Below are 25,249 nucleotides of genomic sequence, written 5' to 3' on the forward strand. Positions count from 1 at the left end.
AAAATAATTTCTTTATTTTGTTTTTTTTTTCCTGAATTTTTTATTTGCACTGATGCAAGAGGTCTTTGTATTTTGTAAACAATATGCATGCACGTAATATATAATTAATTGATTAAAATTAGACAGATTAAAATGGTTTCAAACAGAAAAATGAAAACAATTGCTTGTGGCACATTTTGCGCAAAATTTGTGCTCGTTTGTCGCAATGAACCCCCCCTACATGGTGGGTTATATGTGGCAAATATCCTTACTACAACTACTAAAACTAGGACCTGCATTCGGGCTGGCCAATTGAGCCAGAACAGAAATGCGTTTGTTTTGAAGAAAATCACTACGTTTACAAAATCACGTCTACAAGAATTCTCTAAATATCTTTAATGGTTAGACAAATACTTTGTTTGTGTGTGTGTTTGTTTCTTTGTTTCGGGTAACGCTCCACTCCGGAAATATACATAATATATATAGAGAGAGAGGGGGGTGGGTGGCAAGATTAAACGAAAAACCATAAAAAAACAAAAAGAAAAATCTTACAAAACTTTGGTTAGCCCTAAAATTAGTTAAAAACTTAACTTAGACATCCCTGTGCTTAGAAGAGTTTCTTTAAAAGTAGTTGTTTTAGTTTTTATTAAATTAAATTAGCGTAATTTGTCAATTTGCACGGAGGCTGGCATTCGACTTTAATGATCACCCACATGGCCGCCAGTGAATTCGGCATGGAATTCGAGTATACTGATATAGGTGCCCGTCACAAAGCCCACAATACCAAACAGTATGAGGCCGATGTTCTTGCACAGTCGCCAGTTGAACCTCCCATAGCCGGGATCCTCATGATACACCGCCAACTCAATGATTGCGGGCACAATCATGCCCAGCGTGCTGAGGCAGACGGCGCCAATGAGCGAGATGAACGGCCCCAGATTGGGCAGCGCTACGGCAATGCTACAGCAGACTATCTGTAAGACGGAATAAACTCATGTTAGGTATCATATTGCTGAAGAATTTCGCTTTTTCGCTTACCACCAGGAACACTCGCAGACCATATTCGCTGGCATTCTGACGCTCGGGCGCAATCTTGTTCGCAATACCCTTCCAGAGAATGCTCACAGGTACATAGAATTGCAGCGTAAAGGTGAAGAATATGGCAATGGCAATCATTAGCTTAACCGACTGTGCCAATCTGTAGAATGGAAAACATCAACATTACAATCAATTCTTTTAAAAAAAGAGCACTCAATATAGTCACTCACTTCTCCTCCACCGGCAGATTCAACGTAATGCTGGCCTCAGTGCCGGGTCCATATTTTAGATAGCCAAAGAAACCGACCAGCGTGTAGAGCGCAATGACCACGCCCATGCCCAGATTCAGCACCGAGGGGCAGCCAATGAAGTGTGTGGGATTCTTCATGTCGTTCTCCAGCGACATCACTACACCAATGCCCTCCAGCGCGAATATGACGGTGCCGAAGAAGAGCGGCCATTGCACCACATTGACAACACCATCACGTTCTGCAGGTGCGGGCAGATCCGAAAACATATAGATGAAAGTTATGATAATGCCCACGAACATCAATATGTTGGCGATCATGGAGAAGGGCGTCAGGAATTTCAAGTTCCGCACCAAACACATGAATATCAATGGCCCCGTCACAATTACAATCCACAGCCGCACACTCAGCTCATTTTCCATATAAAAGTCCACAACCTGCTTCACATTCGTCGCCACAAACACCAAATAGATGCAGCAGCAGCCCAACAGATCGATCACCAGAAATGAGTTCACCATAAATCGTATAAAGCGCGACCAGCGATTCAGCGAGGGCGGTCCGTCGAGAAAGGCCTGTTCAGCCACATCGGCAAACCCCATCATGGGTATCTTGCGGCGCCGGCACAAAATGTGGGCACATTTCACCAAAATGTGAACACAATAGGTGCAGAGAGCGCCCACCGCGAAGGTGGCCACCAAACCGAACCAAAGACCGGCATTCATGAAGGCCATGGGCATGGCCAGAATGCCCGAGCCGAGGGAGCCTTTGAGCAAATGCACAAGGGTTTCCATGTCACTGAAAATAAAAATCATTGGCTAAGTATGCAATCCTTTTTGTTATTTAATTCTCAAAGACCTAGGCGAACTAATTAGACCCTTGACAGAGGTAACAAATATTTTGTATAAAGTACTCTCTGAAAAGTTTTCAGGATAAAGCCATTTTTAAAATAAAAAAATAAGCTTTGGTATCCTACTTTGAAGCCAATAATAATTAATTAATATGTAACTGATGTGTTGTAAGAAGCATCCTAAGAAATTGATCTAATTAATATAATTAGTTGAGCAACAATCTAAATATTCTTGCTCTCTACTAACATGCTGATTGATAATAAAATCGATTTAAAGTACAAAAATCTTCAACATGAACAAATTCCCAGATTTAACCACAAACAAATAAAAAATTTAATGGGTTTAATATTTTGGCTGCTTCTAGGCTTATTCAGCTTTTCAATCCCTCTTTAATACTAATTTCTAATTTATAAATAGTTATTAAAATAGTGCTGGGAGTACCGGAAACTCTATATTCTCGAAGGCTTCATGTTTGTATAAAAAACTAACACAAAGACCTAAATAGAAAATCGATTTGAAACAAAATACTGACAAAAAGGAACTTTTCTAAAATCTTTAAAAATGTTGGCCCGTAAATTCTTAATTAGTGCCTCTTATAGCATAAATAAATTATTTATTTATTTAAAATAATGCATTCGTTTCATCTAAATAGAATAACGAATTTAAGGAAAAAATGGCAAAATGCCATTTTCTTAAAAGCTTTCAAAATTTCGGGTAATAAATTTGGTTATAAGTAGCTCTTATAGCATAAATAATGCATTCATTAGAAATAAAATAATTATGAAAGTTCCCTATTAGTTCTAAAGTAAGATATAGGTACATACATAGAAATATATCTACGGAGTAATTATATGCTATATGTATTATAAGTATTAAAATCAAACCACGTCGATAGAAAGTAAGGGCACTAGCATACAGTTCTTACCGAGCTCAACCCCTTTTGTGCAGCTCGGTACACCTTAGTATATACTTGGAAATGAAATTAAATAGCAATAATACCAGGAATTATATTGAAGAAGTTAAGTATAGTATAAAATATTGAAACAAATGATGAATGCCTTTTTAATAATGAAATCCCCCTTTGGAATGATGAATTGACAATTTGAACCCCAAGAAAAGCAAGCTTTAAGGTTAGGAATCCATTTTGTTGTAGCAAAGAAAGAACTTCAGATTACTTATTAAAAAATTATCGTTTCGCTTTCACTTCGCTTTAAATTCCTAATCCACTTTCTAATTACTTTTCTCACCCTTTACCTATTCTATATTGTGCTATATCCTAATAAGCTTAAGCACACTTTCCCCCTCCCGCCATCCATCAATCTATTGGCAATCAGCAATATATATTAAAATATACATATATCATACATAATGCCATGAGTTGCGACTGCCAAGAAATATATATATATATATATATATATTAATATTCTGCATCAAATCATTTTCAAAAAAATAACAGACAGCCTCTGCACTTTTCCTGATTTGACGCAGAAGCTCGGACAGTTCTTATAATTTCTTTTTTGGCGCCAACCGTGCATTGAAATTTCAATTTTGTAATCGAGAAAGCAGCGCCAAGGTGCTCGACAATACGAAATGTACTTTAATTGTTTGAGGAGGCATGTGAAAAGTCGATGACGATCATGTGAAAATTAAATTAATTGACCGTTTCCTATACATTTTAATCAAATCAACGTCAATTGCTGCCAATATATAGATATATATTTTTTATTTGCCTGCTAATTTACATCCCGTACAAAGTGTTGAATCGCCTTAACCCCCCGCAATAACCCCGGCCTCCCATCAACCGCAATCTATTGCAAAAATAGACAACGTTCCACATTTTGCACAGCCAACGAATCGTGCAACGACATTTTCCTCGCACTGTACGAGCATTTTGGTTTTTCGTCGTTTTGTTGCGTTTTCTCGTTTTACGCTTTGATTTTGTTTCATTTATTTACGAAATTTACTTTATCTTTAGTTTTATTTTTAAATTTGGAAGCATTTGCGCCAAGTCCAAGGGCAATGTCAATAGAAGAAGAATTTCATGAAAATTGCATTTCCGTTTTATTTTCTATTGGACTTCTTCTTGTTGTTGTTGTTGTTGTTTTTCAATTCGTTCAATTTTCAAAGTACAATTCAAAGACTATTAGCCAAAGTTCAATGATGTAGGCATGGGCCAAGCAACTAATTAGTCATTGATGATTCGAAATATATCGGGAATATTCTCGCACAAATAACAACGGCTTATATAAATGGATGTTGAGGGAGTCCCAACACCTATATAATCGGATGTACTTAAATTTTGTGTAGTCAAAAATTTCATTAAATGGTATGCAATTTCTCCTTCCTTACGGAAGGAGTAAGAGTCCTGAGTCTTACTTTCATTTTTCGAGCTATCTCTGTATTTGACTTGACTATGAGTTAAGTTTAAAGATATAAGAATTGGGGAAAATACCAGGTCCTTACATATAAAATTCGCTTAGATAAGCACGATTAAATTTTGAAAAAAAAAACCAACCTTGATTTGAGTTTGAGCTTTAAGTCTATGATACTAAGGGTAAGCAAAAAGGCAGCTGAAAGAAATCTTTTAAAATATTCTGACAATCATCCTTATTTCTTTCTTAAAATATTCAATTCTGAAGGCTTAACAAATAAACAGCTGATGAATGCCAAAGAAAAATTATTTTGGCCCCTATATGCTTTTTAAAAAAGTTTTCTCTTTTATTAGTCCTGTATTTAAGGCCGACTCAAAACATGTTTGATTTACTTTTCTCATCTATTTCAATAATATATTTGTAACCATGTTTCCCAGATATTGTAAAACATTTCTTAGCCTTTTTCTTTTCCTACAATTTCTAATCCTTTTTACAACAATATGAAAGAACAATTATAGTTATGATTACTGAAATAATCATCAAATCCCTTTTAGCATTTTTCAATTATCCACCCCACAACTAGATTTTGAATACTTACGATGTTGGATGCTCGACCTTGCGGTGCTCGAATGGATTATAATTCACATCCTCCGAATCGTCGCCGCCTTTTTTACGCGTTATCACCAATGGCAGTGTGGAGCCTGCCGCCTGCTGTACCGGTACATCCGCCATGTCCGACCGTATGAATCTATCCGAAGAAGTATACATTTCAAACATTGTGGTTGAGGATTCATTGTCGATATTTTTGTACATTGCTCGTAAGCAAATTGTAATTATGTATTTAATATAATTATTATTATTATTATGTGGGGTCGACCGTTTTATTAATTTATTCAAGAGCAAAATTAGAAAATGTTTTGTGCAGTGTTGAATAGTTGAAAAGAAGAAATCGTATTAGTTGTGATAGTGGCGATAGACCGCGCTAGACTAATGTTAGCATTAGCATAAGTAGAACACTGAAAGGTAAATAGACGTACTTTGGTTGACTTATGTTCGCGTTATTCCTGCCGTTATGCTTCTCGTTATCATAGCCCGTCACAACAGTGGGTATTTTCTGCAAGATAGAGAACGAGAAGGGAGAGCGTGAGAGCAAAGAAAATGTAAGAAATGTAAAATCGAATCAATAGTCAGATATAAACACATAAAGATAAATGGGGCCAGAGCACGGGGAGAATGTACAAATTTTGCCAACAGCTGCCAAGAAAAAAGAAATAAGAGCGAAAAACAAACAAGATAAATGCAGTTTATGGCACAGATCTGTAAATCAGCAGATCATCTCCTCATCTCATCCTCATGCCAATTCTCAAGTGTTTGGCTGCACTTTTCTGGACTCGACTCTAAATGCAACTGATGATGGAGGCGACTATTGACCTTCACAACGTGTGTTCACAAAGTCGAATGTTTTTTGCTGCAGCAGGTATGCGAAATGTTTAGGTAAACAGAAATGCGTAATAGCGTGAAACTTTTTGGCAACACGCATCGTATGAACGTACATACAGTTGAACCTGCTTATAGCTAACAACAGATTTTCAGTTAACTCCATCATCTTTTGCGACTCATAACTTGTCTCCATTTTCGAAAAATTCAAACAGTAAAGTGAATTCAAATACGCAAATACCGTTGCCGAATAAAATGCCAATCGTTTTCCATTTTCGAAGTCGATTTCGATACGTTCACTTTCCGAGTCGATAACAATTTCCTGTTAGGCGGTTTATCATCTTTGGGTGCCAAATTTAATATTTTAATATAATATATAATTATTATTTAATAAAATATCCAGCCTCAATTATTTTAGAATACCAAGAAATATTGATTTAAGAAGAGTACGGTGCTATTTCTAAAACTTTTGAATCCGAATCAAGTCTTTATTAGAATTTCGGCTCCGAATATTTTTCGTCGCATTCGAAATACACCAATCGTTTGTTCGTTTTCTAAAAAGTGTTGTAAAGTGTCGCTGCTTTAACATATATATTTAAATCCCTGATAAAAACAGTATAAAATACTACAGATAAGAACCGAAACAATTTGCAAATTTAAAAAAAGCGTATTTAAATTTGCAAAATGTTTTCTCCTAACCCTAAACAGTTACGAATGCAGATAAAAGTTATAGATTTCTTACATTTTTTAACAGAATATTTCTTTGCAGGCTTTATGAAAGCACTCTATTCAAACTGTCCAACCTTTTGTATTATCCCTCTCATTTTGTTTCATTCAAAGATTATAAGCTCTTTGGTCAACTTCTTAGCGTTTACTGTAAGTGTATTCACTTATTTAGGCGCCATTTAGCCACCCGGAAGCTGCCCACCTGCGACAGTTCCACACTAATGGCGCACAACGATGTTGTCATCATTATGCCAGCACCGGTCGAAGGTGCTGGTGGCGGACCGCCACGCTTGAGCGACATTTTGAACTTATGACGGCTGAGCGCCGCACTCGATAGACGCGTTTCACGTGTGCTCGATCTAGTACTACTGTTGTTGGTGTTGCTGTTTCGGCGCCAAACATGCGTGGAGTTAAGGCTGCTCAGTTCGTGCAAGGGTGCTGGATCCTGTTCGATGCGTTTGCGCGGCGGCAAAGGCGGTTTTCCGGTGGGAACAGCTGGGGTAGTCAGCTTGAAGTCTAGGTGTCGTGCTGGGGAAATTACACAAAATCGTTGGCCACATACACCAGTTATGCCAATTGGTCAGAATTAAGTTAACCAGCAGCTCCAGATTTATAGCACAACACCAACAATAGCAGCAGCAACAGAAAGAAGAGCAAGTTTAAACCAATCGAACCGAGTACCGTAATATTGTGATCCGGTAATGTACGCGACCTGTCAGCCAATGCCAACGTACAAGTATGTCGTTGCCCGCTCGCACTCAAATGGGCAAAAGTGACAGCAGCCGCGGCCGACAAACACAGACGAAAATCGACAACCAAAAATGCAACTACTTGCTGAGAGACGCCAGAAACAACTAACAACTAACCACTGAGATTCTGAGCATCAGCGTCCGCCCGCATATGTAAATTATTCACATGCATAGAGTATAAAGCACAGTTTGCAAAAGAAAACAAAAAAAACAACAACAACAACAGCATTGTAATGACTACTACTTTGTGCAAAATCAAAAACAAAGCAACTAGCAGCCAGCAGCCAGCAGCCCGCTGCGGCATTAGTTGGGCGCGGGCGCCATTTTGGACGAACGGACGGACGTCAATCTTTTACATTTATGGCAAGCGTTTATATTATTGTTTGTTGAGCTCAGTGCTCACTCAACCCCCGCAAGCTCACGTTAATTGTTGGGCGAGAATTTGTTGCACGTTATTGTTTCCTATATATCCCACTATCTGATCTGATCTGAGCACTATACTCACACGTGCGCTGCCACAACAACAACAACAACGACAACAAAACTAGCATTAGCAGTTACTATAAGCAAAGCAATAACAACAAAGTGCAGCATATAAATTGCTAAAAATCAGTGTCACAGCGCATGGCGACGATACGTGAAATTGAATTTAATGAGGAAGCTGTAAATTTGTGAAAATCAAAAACAATGTGCAAATAAAAACATATACATGTGTTTACAAACCGCAAGGTATAAATATTTGGTAGTATAGTATATTGTGTACTATTCTGTACTATAAACAAGTGCTTTTGTCCTTTTTTGCGGCAATTTTTGATTTTATTATCAATTTGAGAGCCATAAATTGTTTAAATTCGGTAATTGGCATTCAAATTGATTTGTGTAAATGAGTTAAGTGTTTTGTTAAATTGAGCAAAAAGTTGAATTCTATGCAAATTAAAATAACAAGCTCTGCCATTTGTTTCCCTTCTGCGCAACTGCCTGCACAACAGTGCGTATACGTGTTTTGTGATGGTGGCGCCATCTTTGCGCATGCGAGCGAAAGCTGAAGTGCTGATGTTAACTAACAGTGTCTGAAATTTAACAGAGACGCGAGCAAAATTGCCTTTGATTTGATTTTGTGATACAAAAGTTGATCATTTATTTGATTAAAAATAATAAAATTTGCGATTTTTTTAATATTTTTAATCAATTCCACATGAGGAGAAGCTGTTTCGCTGCTTTGTTGTATTGAATCGAGGTCGTCGTTCAGTCAGAATCACATTCTGTGAAGGTCGTTTAAATGTATTGGCGGAGATATGATCAGCATGGCTAAGATGAGTAATATATATACTATATACTTATTTAGGCCTAACTATATCAATTTTTGAAGTACATTGTATTAGCATGTTATTTATTAAGTAGCGAATATTCCATCTAAGCGAAATTCAAGCAGTTCCGACCATTTTTTATTTTATTTAGAATTTTTTTCCTTCTATACCAGCTATCCAAACTTTTCCAGTTGAGTTGTAACACCCTCCCAGACTATAGATGAGCATTACTTATATATCTGTACTCTTCTAGCGGTGACAATAATATATTCCTGAATCCAATGTAGCAGCTTCTATGTCGCTTTTAAGAATAACTGTCACTGCAGTGTTCTGCTGTCGATGCGACACAAAATTTCTTATTGCTTTTATAAATTACTATTTATCATTAATATCATAAATAGTATAAATAATATATCATAATATTTGTAATACTGCTGAGCTTATAATGCTCCACTTCCAATCAAGATTACAGCTTCCACGTGAGCTCAAGATGATTAAGAAAACGAAATTTTAGATAATAATGTCCGTTTTCGATTGAATATAAAAAGTAATCGCCAGTAATTTGCATTTCAAAAAATGCTTCATGGTTCATTGACGCTTAGCTTTCATGCACTTTGAATACGTATGTACCAGTGTGTATATACTTGAATTCTATTATATGCTTAAGTATTTAGTGTTCAAATATTCCCCACTGAGCAATAATTTGGTTCGTAGAAGGGTAAAAACGTTGCGATAGTAAAAACAAGCTAGAACGCTACAGTCGAGCAAGCCCGACAGTAAAATACCCTGTACTCTACACCAATAGGGGAAAATTAAAAAAAAAAAATTATTTAAAAAATTTAAATAATTTAATCAATTAATTAAAATTATATAAATATAAAATATTCAACAAATGCATACATACATAACTGTTTATGTACAATTTCAATAGAATAAATTTACATCAGAATCGTGTAATACCAAATTTCAGTTCAAAATTCCCAAAATTACGGGAGTTATGGAAAAAGCACGAATTGCAGGGGAGTGGGGGGCGCATCGAAAAAAACTCAAACTCGTACTTCCTCGGACTTAGGAGAATCTGGATGCCAAGTTTGGTTATTGTAGCTCTTATACTTTCTGAAATCCTTGCGTTCATACAGTCAAACAGACAGACATGGCTATATAGAGTCGTCTTGTCATCCAGATCAAGAATATATATAGTTTGTCAGACCGCCCAAGTATATATGTAAATTCTTCCTATCCTCCTTCTCCTTGTTACATACATTCGCACAAAACTAGTATACCCTTTCACCCTTTGGGTACAGGGTATAAAAAGTGAGCTGGCGAGCAAAATACGGGATTGTACGAGTACTCGTATTTGTAAACGCGAGAGCCCATAAATTAGTTTTTTGCTTGATAAAACGGAATAGCAAATTAAAATTGCAGCGCTCCAACTATAAATAGCTTACTATATAAACAGCTGGCCATGCTATTTGGTGTAAATGTGGCGCCAATAAATAAGCAGGCGAACACGGAGAGTAGAACAACTTTTAGTCGGTCAGACAGATGAACAGACGTTCAGTCAACCATTCAGATATTCAGTCAGTCAGCCAGTTAGTCATTCAGTCATTCATTTAGCCGCCTTGTCGCGTGCTCGTTGCCTTTCAAGTTCAAACTGCCGCCTAATACTGTAATTAGCTTCATCCATTCGTTTGAACTAGCGACATGTAACCAGTTGCATTTCGTTGTTTCGGAAACAAGAATTCAGATTCTACGTCAATGTATTCTGTTTTAGTCTGGAATTTGTACTCGCACTCTACGAATGGCACAGCAAGCGACACGAACAAAACAACTAATTTTAAAATACAGAAAAAAGTGCCGCAAAAATAGCTGACACGTGTGTCTGAAATTATGTCAATAAAATGTGAGTAAAATGCAAAATTTGCAACTAAACGTTGACAAATTTCGAGCCACTGAACCACACGTGTCGCCCGACATTGTGCGCCGTGCAATAAACAAATTGTAGGCAGCTGCCACTGCAACTTTGAGTTCAATTATCGTGGAAATGACGGAAGGGAATACTGCGATAACGGATTCTTAACTGATAAAGAGCATTCTCTAAAAGAGGGTCGAGTATTATGGTTGAGTTTTAGGAACTTGTCTTACACATTTACACCCTAGACCCATCTAACCAAAGACATGAAGAATACGGGCATATCTGTCCTTATGAACGCCGATAACTTTTCAGCCGTAGCAGCTGGAGAAACCAATCTTGGTACGTTGACTTGTCTTATCCATAGCAGCTACGAGCCAGATATAGGCTAATTTTTTTATATAGCTGCCATAGCAGACATTTTACGCGAACTTGGCATTCACTATTGGCCTAAAAAGCAATATAAGTGCCACTTGAGACTTCTTGGGCAAATTATATATGTACAATAGGGATAGTATTTTATAATACGTCACAATGACATGTATTTTTATCACAATTGATGCTCTATCATAGCGATTATTGGTACAGAAATGTTCCTTTAAGTTGAACAGCTGTGGCAGGAAAAAGGTATTCAAGAGTCGGTCTGCGAAGAATTTTACGTTCTAGCCATATTGCATACCGATTTCGTTAATATATTCAACACCCATCTATTAGTCATCCAGATGAGTGACACAGAGATAAATTAACTCAGATCTGAATGCTGATCAATAAAGTAACACATAGAACTCATAAAAGTTAAAAGTTAAAGTTAACTCAGTAATATAGTATAGCTATAAATAACTGAACAACTTTGGCAACCACACTGTAAAATTAATTGTTTAGGTTATGAGAAAAACCAAGTCTACCAAACAAAATTGTTAAGCAAAATTAGTCAAAGTGAATACATCCGACAAGGCTTGGACTTTGCGTTTTTTCCACACTTAAGATTGTAGTTCCCAAGTAAATTTTTCGCAGAAGCGGATTTTTAAATAGGTTTCTTAAAATTAATGAAATGTTCAGTCAAGCCGAGTCTGAAACTAACGTTTTGCAATATTTGAAAAAAAAAATGTATTAAAATATTTTTGGTCTCGTTTTTCCTTTCTTCATCTAAAAAGCTCTTAGGTATAATCTTTTTTTTTAAATATAATACATAATATAATTTTTTTAGGTCCATAATGTCTCTAACCACATATGGCTGTAAATCGGAGCAACATTATTGTATAGTTATTTTTAGTGCGAGGCTTTTTTATTTAAGTTCATAATTATAACATAATATTATTCTATATCTTTATTGTAATTTACATCTTATATAGGAATCTGTAACGAAATCACTCAATTTCTTAAATTATTAAGTAAAATAAAAAATTAGGAAAAAATGAAATAATTTTTCAGGGCTTTTGTCACTGTTTTGTTTCGATTGATCCTTTACTTAAATAGTAAGAATAATGTGTTTTAAGTGGACTTCAACCGATTAATCAAAGATAAATTTATTATTTTTGTCCCTTGAGCTCCTTTTTAATTGTTTTATTTATTGGATTCCTTTCGCAGTGCGTACTGTAAATTGATAGTAATCGGCGAAAAGCTCCCACAATAAAAGAGAGATTAAAGAGCTGTGTCGAAGAGATTGTAGAATTGTCAATTTTCCACCATCATTATCACGATCATGTGACAATGATGAAATTTTCTAAGGCAGTGACTAAGTTAAAAACAAATGTAGCGTTTAGCAGGTACAAATATTTATGTGGCTGTGTGAATGTGTTTTTCTAATTAAAACTGCCAAAGTGCATTCCTATTGCTGCGACGTCGATGGCGACGGCAAAACAGTCGCACACTTCAAATATTGAAACACCAGTAACAGTAACAGCAACAATAACAACAATACACAAATAAAAAAAATCGAAACGTGCATGCCATGGAACTTACATAAGCCAACTGGGAATCGAAAAAACTAACAATTTTTTTTTGCGCATTATAATGGAAAGTTTTGTGTTTTTTTTTTATGCGGGCTAAACGGAATGACATATGCATGTGAGTAGAAATACGGTTACGGGTATTGTGGGCTAAAATCGCCATAATGTGGGCTAAACTTAGCATCATGCGGTCGAGAGTTAACTCACTAGACGGAAAATTGGCTGCAATCCGTCAACTGATATATGCAAATAGTCTGAGTTGCAATTAAATCTTGGTCAACGAGTCTGACGACTGCTTGCGATTCGTCACAAAGTGCCGGGAATTCGTTCGACCCCGTCATACTCATAGAAGGTGGCGGCGTCATAGCGCCCCTTACTGTTTGAAGTACTACATTAGGCGCAATCTCGACCGATAAGCTATCTTTGCAACCATATACGCGCCCATTCTCTAAACACTCTGGCGTCAGCCAGCCATTTGGAGCAGCATGCGTGTTACATGAGTGCGCTACAAATTGAGGCGCATGCAACCAATTTGTGTATAAATAACTAGTCCAATATGTTTATTTATGTGTGCAAAATGAAACCAATTTTCTACACCGAACTGGCCAGTAAAAACATCAAATGCTTGTCTGGCAATAATGAGACCATTGTAATGGACACCCAGGCCGCGACAGCACAACACTTTTGATTGTAGAGTGCAATACAAGCCCTGCACAATGCAGGCATATTGTCTTACCTGTTGACAGCTGTAGGGAACGACGGACAAAGTTGGCATAATACCAATGCACCACTCATTAGTTCGTGCAGGGGGGAGGGGAGCGAGTTCAAGAGCAGACACGAGTGCACTGAGCCCAAAAAAAAGAAGTAATATAAAAGGAATCCGAATTGGACAGAACTGTTTATGAGTTCCGGCTAAAATGTTTAAAATGTTGAAATCATATCATCTCCAGCATATAGGGAAGGGTATAGAAATTGCAGCTATATTTTCTCATAATTCGACTTTCGAATGAGCAATAGCTGCGATTGCGGTTTCTAGTTTGCAATTATTCATCATTTTGCCGAGCAGTTTTTCAATTGTATTATAATTAACATATACGTGAAATTATTCTCTTACCTAACATGTAATTCTTATGTCATTTCGAATAAAGTGGCTTACAGATACATCTGTTCTCATTTTCAATCAATTTTGTCGAAATGTATGAATTAGTTTCAGAAATATAGCACGAAGAACATGGAATTCAATTCGATAAATTTGCAATTAATATCAATATTGAAAACGGAAACAAGCTCTATTAAATTTGCCGCTCTATATAATAAGTTTTCTTATACTATATATAACTATATCCACATTGCTAAGTTTTACTTTAAAATTCTCATATGTGTTGTAAATTTATCTTTAAATTTTAGAGAAAGATAAGAATGCTAGTAAAGAATAGGGAAAATTCATTGAATTGAACATGCTTTTGTAATATTTTGAAAAGACTTCTTATAAATATGATAATAATATAATAAATAATTATTACGCAGTCTTTAAGATAAGATTCAGCTGATAAATAGAAATGCTAAAAAGCCTAATTTTAGTCAAATTAAAAAAGTAAAATTGTACAAATTTTTGTATCATATTGATTCAATAATGTGAACTATTTTTATGAAATTTGATTTTTAATGAGCAATTAATGTACAAAAAATAGATATATTTATAGGCAACCGCATTAAAGAGTTGTACATTAAGCAATTTCCTTCCATCTATCTACTTACAAAAGTGTGGGTATATTTCATCATTCAGTTTTTGGAGGAAATGCTATTTATCATGAAAGCTAGAATAATGAATGTTTTTTTTCAGAAAATATTGTCACAAGAAAAAATTCAAGTGCTTTGACAAATCGAATTGAAAAACGTGATTTGATAATAACAAGCGTTTGACCGCTGCGTGATTGAATGATTTATATCTATTGAAATATTTATACTTCATTATCTTTTTACTATTTAAATTTTGCTTATGTTATGTGAACTTTATTTTATTGATATTTGTTAATCTATTTACACTCATTGTAATAATAATAATAAATATTTTGCAGACAATCTTGCCGAATTTCACAAGTATACAAGTATCTTGATCGACGAGTATTTATATTCAAATCAATATACATTCTATCAGAGTTCTGTCCTAAAATACTACTAAAATAATAAAAACGCCTTTGGAACTTAGTGCAAAGTAACCCAAACCGTGATATTTGTGCAGCGTTTCAGAAAATCACGTGCTGAAAAGCAAGTATCATTATCTCTCTGCCTCTCTCCATTACAACTCTCTGGCAAGTGAAGTAATTAAGTCATGGGCGCTCGAATTTAGAAAATTAGACATGCTGTAATACTCAATACTCCCAGGTACACATACATACATACATACCAGATACTACATACGAGCGCATTGGACTGGAGTGCGGATCGTACATACAAACATACGAGTACACACAAGTAGTGCAGTTAATGGAAAATTACCAAGCAGCGTTCAAATTGTGGCCACAAACTGCAACGCAGCAAATTGTGGCAAAATATAACAAGAGAGAATGCTACAGTCGAGCAAGCCCGACAGTGAAATACCCTGCATAAATGGAATGAAATTGTTTCGCTCATAACTTTCATAAGAATTGATTTTAATGCAATTTTAAACCAAAGTAGAGAATCACATATTAATTACAAGTGATTTGGTTTATGTATGTTTCGAAATATGAAGAGTATTGATGAAATTCTATAGCGGGGGAGGACGGAAAATCAAATAAATAAATTGAACTCCTGTTGTCTAGGGACTAGAAGATTCTATATACCAAGTTTGGTCAGTGTTTTTGTTTGTTTTTAACCTACTTTTCCCAAACCTAAGATACCCTTCGGGTATAGGGTATAAAAAAGAGCCGCGATCTGAACGCTATACGGCGCTTCTAAGGCTCTGAAGCAGTAGCCAAGTAGTCCAGACGCTGGACACAGCATTTAATTCTTCTTGCAGGGGTACCGAACCGACGAGCCGAAAAGCCGACGAACAGTGGAAGAGACAAGAAGAGCGGACAGAAGACAAAAGAATTTTATGCCAAAGAGCACAAAAGCGCCAAAATGTGAATACATGCTTATAAGAAATTCTTCAACTAAAACCCTGAGAGTCGCTGACACAGTAGGTAAGATAAAAGACCTGGTCTGGCCATAGGCGATCACTTCTATGCCCTTAAAATTATATATGTATGCATACACATACATACATATACTTGTATATAAGAAAAGGCAAAGCAGACCCACAAGTGCATAAGGAAGCGGCGAGTGGAATTTTCCGTTGCCACCAAAAAAAAAAAAAAACAACAACAACAAAAAGAGAAAGGCAACAACACAAACGTGTCTAGGCGTTCAAATGGTGAGTGTTTCTTTTTTTTTTTTTTTTTGAGGGTGGAAACCTTGCACGCGTTACTCATAACGCCTTGCAACAATAGCAACAACAAAAACATCCCCGAAAATAGGCTTTAGTTTTGGACTTAATTTGTCACAAACCAAGAATCACAATTACAAACAAAATGCAAACAAACTAATGACAGTTAATGTCCGATGATCGATCAAGCAGTCTAACACCTTAAAGAGTTTGCATAACAACCGGCTGCTATCTATGAGTAACAGTCTGCTGACTAAATTATAACTGAAGAGCACAATGAACCCCGCAATAATTTAGCATATATAGTAGATGAACCATTAGCATATAGCATTATTGCATTATTGCATTATTGCATTAGAATGAAGTGGTTGTGTACTTACAGTGTACTCAGGCGGCGCCAAGGGCGTGCGTGAGTCGCTCTTGTGAAAGCTCATAATGAGGCAGCGTTAAATCCTGGCGCTAGTATATCCTTAAAGCAACTCTGCCACAATCGCAACCTTGTGTAATGTAACGTGAGCGCCTGAACGCGTAACGTTTTCCAGAAACTTCCAAACACTTGTTACAGAAATATATAAAATTTTTGAAATCAAATTTTATTACTTTTTTAAATGCTGAGACACGTGTTTTATTTTTTCAGATAGATAATACAATGCAATATTACTAATGCAATTATTATTGAGAACTTGCGGCACGGCAAACTTTTCGAGATTCAGATTTAAATATATGCATATATAGTATGTATGTGTATGTATCGCTAAATATCCAAGACTTCTTGCTGACAAACGACCGCACGGTTTGACAAACAGAACAAGAATGCCAACCTTTGCACTAAAACGAGCGAGTGAAACCCCCGATTTGAGGCAAGCAGCGGAAAAGCAGCGACTATCAAACACACACACGTATCCGAGAGAGAGTTTTCATATGTATTTGTGCGCTGCAGTGCATTTGTGCATGTGTTTGTGTGTGTGTTTGTGTTTTCCGTTAGTTTGATTTTCAATTGAGAGGCCGTTAGACCCGCTTAGTTCCGCTTTTGATAGTGGGCAGCCATAGCGAATCGTTTGCGGCCAAAAGGAAACTTGTTCGGCCTAGAAATAATGCCCATTTTGGACATAAATGCATCAGACATTTCCGGCCAACTCACACGAGCATCACGATTCATCATTCATATAGATAACAATTGCCCCATGAATCAGTTATACAATTAATGTGTTCAATAATATACGAGTAAATAGATAAAGCAATGGCGATAACTGACTAAATTTTCCCATACGCACAGCCAAATAATACGCTAATTAATTGGCGATATCATTAGATAACGAAAAGCTGAAAATTGCTCGAATCACATCATTTTTACACAACTGCGCAAAAAGACACTGCGGAAAACGTGTACGGTTTAATTGATTAATTGAATTTCAGATTACTCTGATAATTTCAATCAAATAGTAACGGTGCTTTGTTATAGTTATCAATTGCATAACTTTTGCAAATTCATCATTAGGTTGTTAAAGTATTTCCAACTATTTCCTCAAAAAAGCACTTACTTTAAAAATTATAAACATATATATAGAGCAATCAAATAAAAACATTAAAAATTGTTGAAATAACATGAGAATTTTTAAAACAACGTAAATATATATTTTCTATAAATTTACCAATATTTTCAAAACATTTTTCTCGATCTTCGAATCTTCAAGTATTTTGAACTAATTTCCCAAATTATACAACCAATGCACTTGTTTATACACGACTTTAAAAATAAGAGGTTCTCAACTCGACTGTATTTTTATTTTTTATTGAGATATAAATCATCATTTAAATACTTCTTAAAAATTGTTCAATCGCAATAGTTATATTTTTAGTTCAATATCAAATGAGAATAACTGCAAGCACGTAAGAAAATCATGGAAGTAGTTACTCAGTATATGTATTTATATAAATTGCAGATCTTTGCATTTATAAAAAACACATTCAAGAACACTTCAATAGAACAGTAGTACGTGCACAAATGAGACATTCCAGACTATTCGTATATCCTCAGTACATGATCAAATCAGAAATAGCTGCGTCAATAAAATTGTATATTAAACATCAGATTTCTATTATTTCCTTGGAAAAATACTGCTATAGAAACATAATACTTAATATTGGTAACAATTGCAGTATCTGGAATATAATTTATTATCTTCATTAGAACATTTTCACTTTCCAAATTATTTGATGTTTCAGTGTTCTGTTGTACATCCATTATTGTGGGTTAGCGATATTTTCTGCTACCAACACTATGTATTTGTTATAGCGTTGCGCTGACGGTGCTGTAAAATTTGTTAATTGTAAGCAAATTTGTCTAATTTAGAGAAGAGAATAGTTTTACGATTACAATAGTAGAATTTTCTCTCAGTGCATTTTCAACGTCACGAGCTGCTGCTGCGGCTGCTGCGGGCTGTGCCAGTCTCGTGCGACTCTAGCTCAATTATAAGCCAATTGAAACGTGTGTGCGTGTGTGGAGCGCGAGTGACGGTTTTGGTTGAGCTGCCGACGACGTCATCGCAAAATTGCCAGCAATTGATTGCCGAAAATGTATAAATATACACATCTCGCTGACATGCGCAAAAATAGCGCGTCTGCTGAATGATGGGCAAATTTAAATCAATTTATTGTACATACATTGCGGCCCATTTAAAGTTATGACCAGATATATACATATGTATATACACATATGCGTGAAATTTGAACCAAACGCCAACTGCGCACTGCAATTTGCAACCAACAGCAAACCAGATAAAAGCTGTTCGCAGTGCTCATGGAAAATTTTATGATTCCCCTTAACGCATTTAAATCAATTGAAAATGGCGAAATTGCTCAAACTTGACCTGAAACTTAATAATTTATATGCGAGCGGATTAAATTGATGAGGCATTGATTTATGTGCGCGGCCAATCAAAAGCAATTGTTATAGTTGTCTGCGCCACCTATTGGCTGTGCTGGTAAACGGGCAAATAACAGCACAAGCTCATTCCTAAAAGTAAGCAATGCCTGTCAGCTGGGGAACAAAAACTATTGCATACGCGCATGGGCATTAAGATTCGATGGTCTGCGATGGAAGAGCGATCGATTATCATTCTATTTATTAACTTTTTCTGAAAGTCAGCCACAGAATGGTGATTATTCAGTTTTTTAATAAGCGAGCGTTGAACACACTGTCATTAAATAATAAAAGACTGAAGGTTATTCTATTAAAAATGAATGAAGACCTTTTTTAAGCAAACCAAAAGCAATTTGGGGAAACAAATAAGAGGTACCAACACAAATCGAACATATTTGCAGTTGTGTATGTATTCGTACTTAAATACATACCTATATTTATTGTGATTTAAGCTTATAAAAATATATCATACATAAATCCATAAATATGTTGCTTCAATCACCTAACAAAACTGCTTCTTACTCCATGCTGTCCTGATGTGGACCAAGTCAGGCACATACAAGTATATGTGCTTTGCTTTAGTTTTTGATCCCTCCCCAGGTTAGAGAAGACTCTAAATAGGTGCAAGGGAATTGAATGATTTGGGACGCAAAGTAAACAGTATTCATTCAAACTTGTTGCACAAAGCGGCTTTTGAATGTATTCATGCAGTAAGGAACAAACTCTTTATTTGTGGTTACATTGTAAGCTCTAGATTATTTTTCTAATCATACCTGATGAGCAGCAAGAGATAATTCAAATGTAGTTTCTGTTATCTCTTTATCAAATTTTCTAAATAGTTGGTAAGATAAACCTTTACCAGTTTTTCCGGATTAGGGAGTGATTCTGCAATCTTTTATCGCAATACAAGCACAATATGTTTTTTCACGTGCTGACTATCTGGTTTTAACGAACATTAGGAAATCATCAATTTAGATTTACATCTAATCGACTTGTATCACAAGAGAACAGCAATATTAATATAAACAATGGAAACAATTGTCTCAACGTTTCCAAACTCATCGCGTGTTCTTACAAAGGGTTAGTCACATGTAAGAAATAAATAACAATTGGGTCAACTAAAATAATATGAAGCAGGGCTACACAGATATGAAATCGTCTTAGATACATAGCTTGCTATCTTGTTTCAATTATCCCACGCCACTATGCAAATTCAACGCCGGACTGTCTGAGGATTTAGCTGTGACACAAGTAAGTCGCCTTAATTCGTCTGACCTTTCTCTAAATATATATATATTTTTGCAACGTTTTAAGCAATTTTCAGCTATTGAGCCTACAAGTATAATAGAAATCGTAGCATACACACACACACACACACTAAGAAATGGGCACATGAAATCAAAATCAAGTTGTACTTGAAAGCTAATTTACTGCACTTTACGCTTCACATTACAGGCCAAACGCAAATTAGTTGAGCTCTGTTGCATTGCATTGCATTGCAGTCCTCAAAATGCCAGTTATATTTGTACAAATTAGCATATTTAAAACAGACAACTGGATAAATGCATTTTAAATTCGAACCGACAACCGGTTTTTTAGTGCAAAATCAAATTCCCAAACATGCATAATTATTTAATGAAAAGGCAAGGCACACACAAAGAACCGCAAAATTTGTCAGGCAGTAAATAAATGAATAATTGAACAGATCTCCCGCAACAATAAAAAAAACAGGCGCTTAAATACCGCATTATTCAAAATGAAGAAAACGAGTATACGCAAGGTGTTACCTAAGCCTCCGTTTCGTATGCAAAGCACGCGTGCGAGCGCAAGCGCAAAATCTCATCATTTGCTTCGCACATCCTTGACTGCCGATGACAAATAAACATGACTTTAAAAAAAGTCATGCGCGAAAAACCCAAACATAGAATTATTTCATTTCAATGGGAGCTATATCCCAGCGCCTAATGACTTTGTTTACAGTTTTGCGAGAAGCTTTCGAATGCACAGCAGGAAAGCCATTAAGGCGCTCATTAAGCACAAAATCACACATCACTTGATTTCAATATCACTTCATTAGTAGTTCAATAGAGTATCCCATTATGTGTTCACTTCCTCACTCACCTCTAAACGCTTTCGCAAGGATATATCCCACAATTAAGGAGCACAACCAACGCGTTTAATTTGACAACCAAAACTAAATTTCCACATCAGTTTTCGCTCGCCAAGAAACTTCGCAAAATTCTTCATTGGCAATGGCATTACCTTTTGATAAGTATGGATATCCGCTTTGCAGTGCTTAGGGTACAAAGTGCATGGAATGACTCGTTCGCTTGCCCTGCCAGCTGCTACGATTAATTAATCTATCTATATGGAAAGCATATAGCAAGCATCTAAACTCTTGCTATGCACATCAGAGACACCGAGCCCGCACACGCTGTCGGCTTTCTTGGCCTCAGACAAAAGAAAATATCACTTGTTTATTTAATTAAAAATTTATGTATTACTATCTGGCTGACTAGCTGGGAATTTATTAGCTTATACATAGATATATAAACCAGTAGTTAGTAGCCCTATCTTCTAATTATTTTTAATACGTCTATAAATATCAATACTGGAGTCAATGGGCTATTTTAGCCATGATTCATAAGCCATTTAAATGGCATGTGTATGCTCATTTATCATCAGCTTTTCAAGGAGACATGGCACAACATTAGAAGTACATGAAGTACTGGAAAACAGTCATTAATTGTTGCTACGAACTGAATTGCCAGATTTCGAGATAAAACAGTTTACCTCTTAAGCTGTAAAGAATCCGGTAGACACTTTAAAGACAGACGCATTTCATTTATGCAATAAAATAGAGCGCGCACTACAGTAAATATTGTGAACAAATGTGTACAAAATTCTTCATGAATTTGACAATATTTAGCAGCAGAATATAAATTTAAAAGTATATTTTTCAGTACCAGTGTTTGCAGAGTTCACAGGCTAGGAGATTTTCTACAAATTTCAACATACTTGTACTCTATCAACCCAGATCGTTGATTACAAAATATTGAGTGGATTTGGTTGCCGGCTACTTTCTTCACTTTTCTGGAGAATTAGATAATTTTTGATATCAAGAATTATGAGCTTTCAAAAATTTCTTACCAATTACACGATATGCGACTTATGATAATTATAATTATGATAATTATTATAAAACAATAAAATGCCTAAATACAAAGCTGTGGTCTTACATGACTGTCTACACAAAAACCACAGACAACTGTTGTTGCAGCCTAATCCCTGCAGAATATTTGAATAAAATTATATATTTATTGTTTTACAGTAACCTTTGGATATACGATTCCAGTCCTGCCTAACACATTCTCACTCTAAAGCTCTAAAGTAAGACAGCTTGGTTCTAAGGACAAAATAATGTGATTCATTTAAGTTGTTTTTAGTTTATTGGCAGGCCAAGCAAATAAAATTTCACGAACAAATCAAACTGCTAACTCTTTTCAACTTTCGTGTTCAGCCACCCGTACTTCCGATTGAATTAATCTTTAATCTTTTGTTTGCTATTGTCTGAGAAATAAAAAAAAAACAAAAACAAATACCGAAACATAGCATGCTGGAAAATATTTTAAAAATATATTGTAAAACAAAGGTAATTTCATAAATATTGTTACACTTTGCTGCTGTTGACACTATATTTTGTGTAGTCTGGAATATATAAAAATATAAATATTTTATAAAATAAAATAAAAATCTCGTCAGATGTGGTTGAAATTTTAAATGTTCGACGCGTACCTAAGTACGTGAAAGAAACGTACATGGAATCAACAAATTTATTATTTATTTATTATTATTATTTATAACTATTATTGTTTTTCATGTTTTGTACATTTCTAGTATCAATTAACGTTTCATTCAAATCCCAATCAGGATCAACATTCTTAACACGCTCGGGTCGTTTAAATCGTTATGTTTCTTTGACAATTGCCACCAACCGGTGAACGCTAGTAGTAACTACTACTTATTTTTGCAACAGACTTAGCACTAAATGCCTGATAAGGCCTAAATGTTGTCTGTGTTGTTAAATATAATTTAATTATGGCTCGTAATTCATAATAGTCGCACAACAATCTCTGTCAGTCATTCATGTATATAAGTAAGTGCGTGCTCTAAACACTAACCAACCGTTAGATTAAACGCCATACTATATATTGTCAGACTACTACACAAATTGCCATTTGTACTGTACACTATGTATATCGTTGCATGGCGATGAATGGGCGTGCGAGGGCATATTGACAGCCCCCGATACAATCTAACGGTAATTTCAAAATCTATCTATACGATACTCGTGTGAACTCTGACACATTGCGATCGAGCTAAGATTGGATAATATATGGAATGTTATCATTGGCATTGCCAATCAAAGTAACTTGTTTTCGATCAGCCTTGGAAATGTGGCACACGACTTACAAACGCCAGACTATATTGCCACATAATTCATTTTATTTGTCATATTTATGGCACACACACACTGCAATCAAAAGCCACTTCAATGCTGATAATGTTCAAGTGGCAGATTTTAAATTCAGAAATAATTAAATAACACTTTCACTGCCGGCCGATAACTTACAGCACCATTCTCAGTCGCAGCTCCCGTACCGCTAATCACAGATACTGTCATATTTTTTCGGCCCGTTTGCGACATTGCGGCTAAAAACACGTCTCGATTTGTGCTTTAACGCGCACAGAATGAGAAGCGCAATTCGTTCAAAAACATTTAATTTCAAAAACCAAAGTTAACAACGCTGCTCATACAACAATTATAAAGAATAAGCACTCCACTTAAAACCATAAAAAGTTCACTCGCACACTGATTTCGCTGCTCACCTGTGTCGAGTCGAGTAAATTCCATATCCGCTATCACTCATTCCGTTACTCACTCACTCAGCTACTCAGTCTGTCACTCCACTCAGTCAGTTAGTCACTCACTTAACTCACGCAATTGCTGATTTGCCTTTAGAGCTTGACATTGGCCATAGCTTAGCATTAGCATTGAATATGACTGTACAATTTGTACATGCATACTATATATGTCTTTCTATGCTCTCTGCTTGCAATATTTTTACGCAAATTGAAGCCGCAGACAGCGAAACGTGCGAAATGAGTCGCAAAGCGTTGGCATTACGAATATTTTACAGATTAACTGCAGACATTGTGGGTAGCAAGTGCGAGTAGTTGGCGATAATGGCTTTATTGCCTTATCAGTATCAGTTGTAAGCCAAAACATGCCCAGCATCAGCTTATTCGGAGAGATCGCAATATATAGTATATCTAAAAAGTTTCATTGGATAAGTGCCTATCCATTTGAGCTTTTGCTTCGATAATTTAGCATACATTTTTTGTACATATTCATATTTGACATTGGCTCTGATATTTAAATACTCGTACATATGTATATAAGTAATATGCATTTCTTGCCAACCTTTAATTTGTTTTGTTTCAACTGTAACCTCAAACTTGAGCACCATCGGCAATCATTAATTACGTTTCGAATGTTCAACGTCTGGTTTCAACTCTCGAGCCACATTATACTTAAAATCGAACAATAACAATATTTGATTTCCAATAATTTCAATCTTCAACTATATTTTGTTTAATTATGTCAAATAAAAATAGCAGCAGGTATAATTATTTGATTCAAGTAGAAAATTGAAGTCATGCCAGCCTTCTTCTTTCTAAAACCTTTTAATTTAATTAATTAGTTTCCGTTCGTTCCTATGCCAGCTATATAATAAAATGCGCTGATTCTGAAAAAAAGCATAAAGCACAAGAAATTGTGAAATTATATTGATTTCAATATTCTTTTTGTTTTCCTTCCTCCCTTATTTGATAACGATCTAGGCTAGATACTCAATATATACTTTCAATTAAAATTCCTTTTTTTGATGCCAAAATATTACATTCAACTCAACGATTCCATAGTTAATTAAGTTAATTAGATTTTAGTGTGAAATTATTAAATTAATGTTTCACCTAATTATTTGATCACCTTGCTCAATTAAATGATCTCTTAAATGGTCCTAATGTTTTGTTTTCTTGTTTTTTTTTAATGTAAAATGTATTACGATTTTCGAAACACTTGACAATTGGGAAGCCCATCCATTTACCTCAGCAAATAAATTACTACGATGCATTTTCATTGTCAAAATACAGACGGGCGGGCTGCCCATAAATCGACTGCAACTTTTTTACAATATTGCTCGCTTCGATGCGGATGAGATAATGTCGTTAACGTCTTTCAATTGTGCCAACAAAATGTATTTCATTTTCTATTTCTATCATTTTAAAA

The 25,249-nt window shown here is 35.6% G+C and overlaps 1 protein-coding gene across 6 annotated transcripts; it reads right to left on the reverse strand.

The window, feature by feature from the left end:
* Positions 1–23,606, reverse strand: LOC115622713 (proton-coupled amino acid transporter-like protein CG1139). 6 transcript variants are annotated; one of them, XM_030516746.1, is made up of 7 exons: positions 16,636–16,709; positions 16,355–16,529; positions 5,523–5,599; positions 5,084–5,233; positions 1,248–2,060; positions 1,018–1,177; positions 1–953 (listed from the first exon to the last, which is right to left on the reverse strand). In XM_030516746.1, exons 2-7 carry the CDS (start codon positions 16,406–16,408, stop codon positions 678–680), a joined length of 1,530 nt encoding a protein of 509 aa, XP_030372606.1. In that variant the 5' UTR covers positions 16,409–16,529; positions 16,636–16,709; the 3' UTR covers positions 1–677. The 6 variants fall into 6 exon arrangements, with proteins under 6 accessions (XP_030372606.1, XP_030372604.1, XP_030372605.1 ...); XM_030516744.1 differs by lacking the exons at positions 16,355–16,529; positions 16,636–16,709 and adding an exon at positions 23,531–23,606; XM_030516745.1 differs by having other exon boundaries at positions 16,355–16,727.
* Positions 23,607–25,249: the final 1,643 nt, after the last annotated feature.

Source organism: Scaptodrosophila lebanonensis, unplaced genomic scaffold, assembly GCF_003285725.1.
Source record: "Scaptodrosophila lebanonensis strain 11010-0011.00,11010-0021.00 unplaced genomic scaffold, SlebRS2 tig00000043-arrow-pilon, whole genome shotgun sequence".
NCBI lineage: Eukaryota > Metazoa > Arthropoda > Insecta > Diptera > Drosophilidae > Scaptodrosophila > Scaptodrosophila lebanonensis.

What these genes read in the sequence shown, in the direction of transcription:
- LOC115622713 (XM_030516749.1), bottom strand. Translation starts at nt 6,949, where the DNA reads ATGTCGCTCAAGCGTGGCGGTCCGCCACCAGCACCTTCGACCGGTGCT. An exon ending in TTAGTGTGGAACTGTCGCAG is followed by an intron (nt 5,600 to 6,850) that starts GTGGGCAGCTTC and finishes TCTATCTTGCAG; the next exon opens with AAAATACCCACTGTTGTGAC. An exon ending in AAGGTCGAGCATCCAACATC is followed by an intron (nt 2,061 to 5,083) that starts GTAAGTATTCAA and finishes TTTTATTTTCAG; the next exon opens with TGACATGGAAACCCTTGTGC.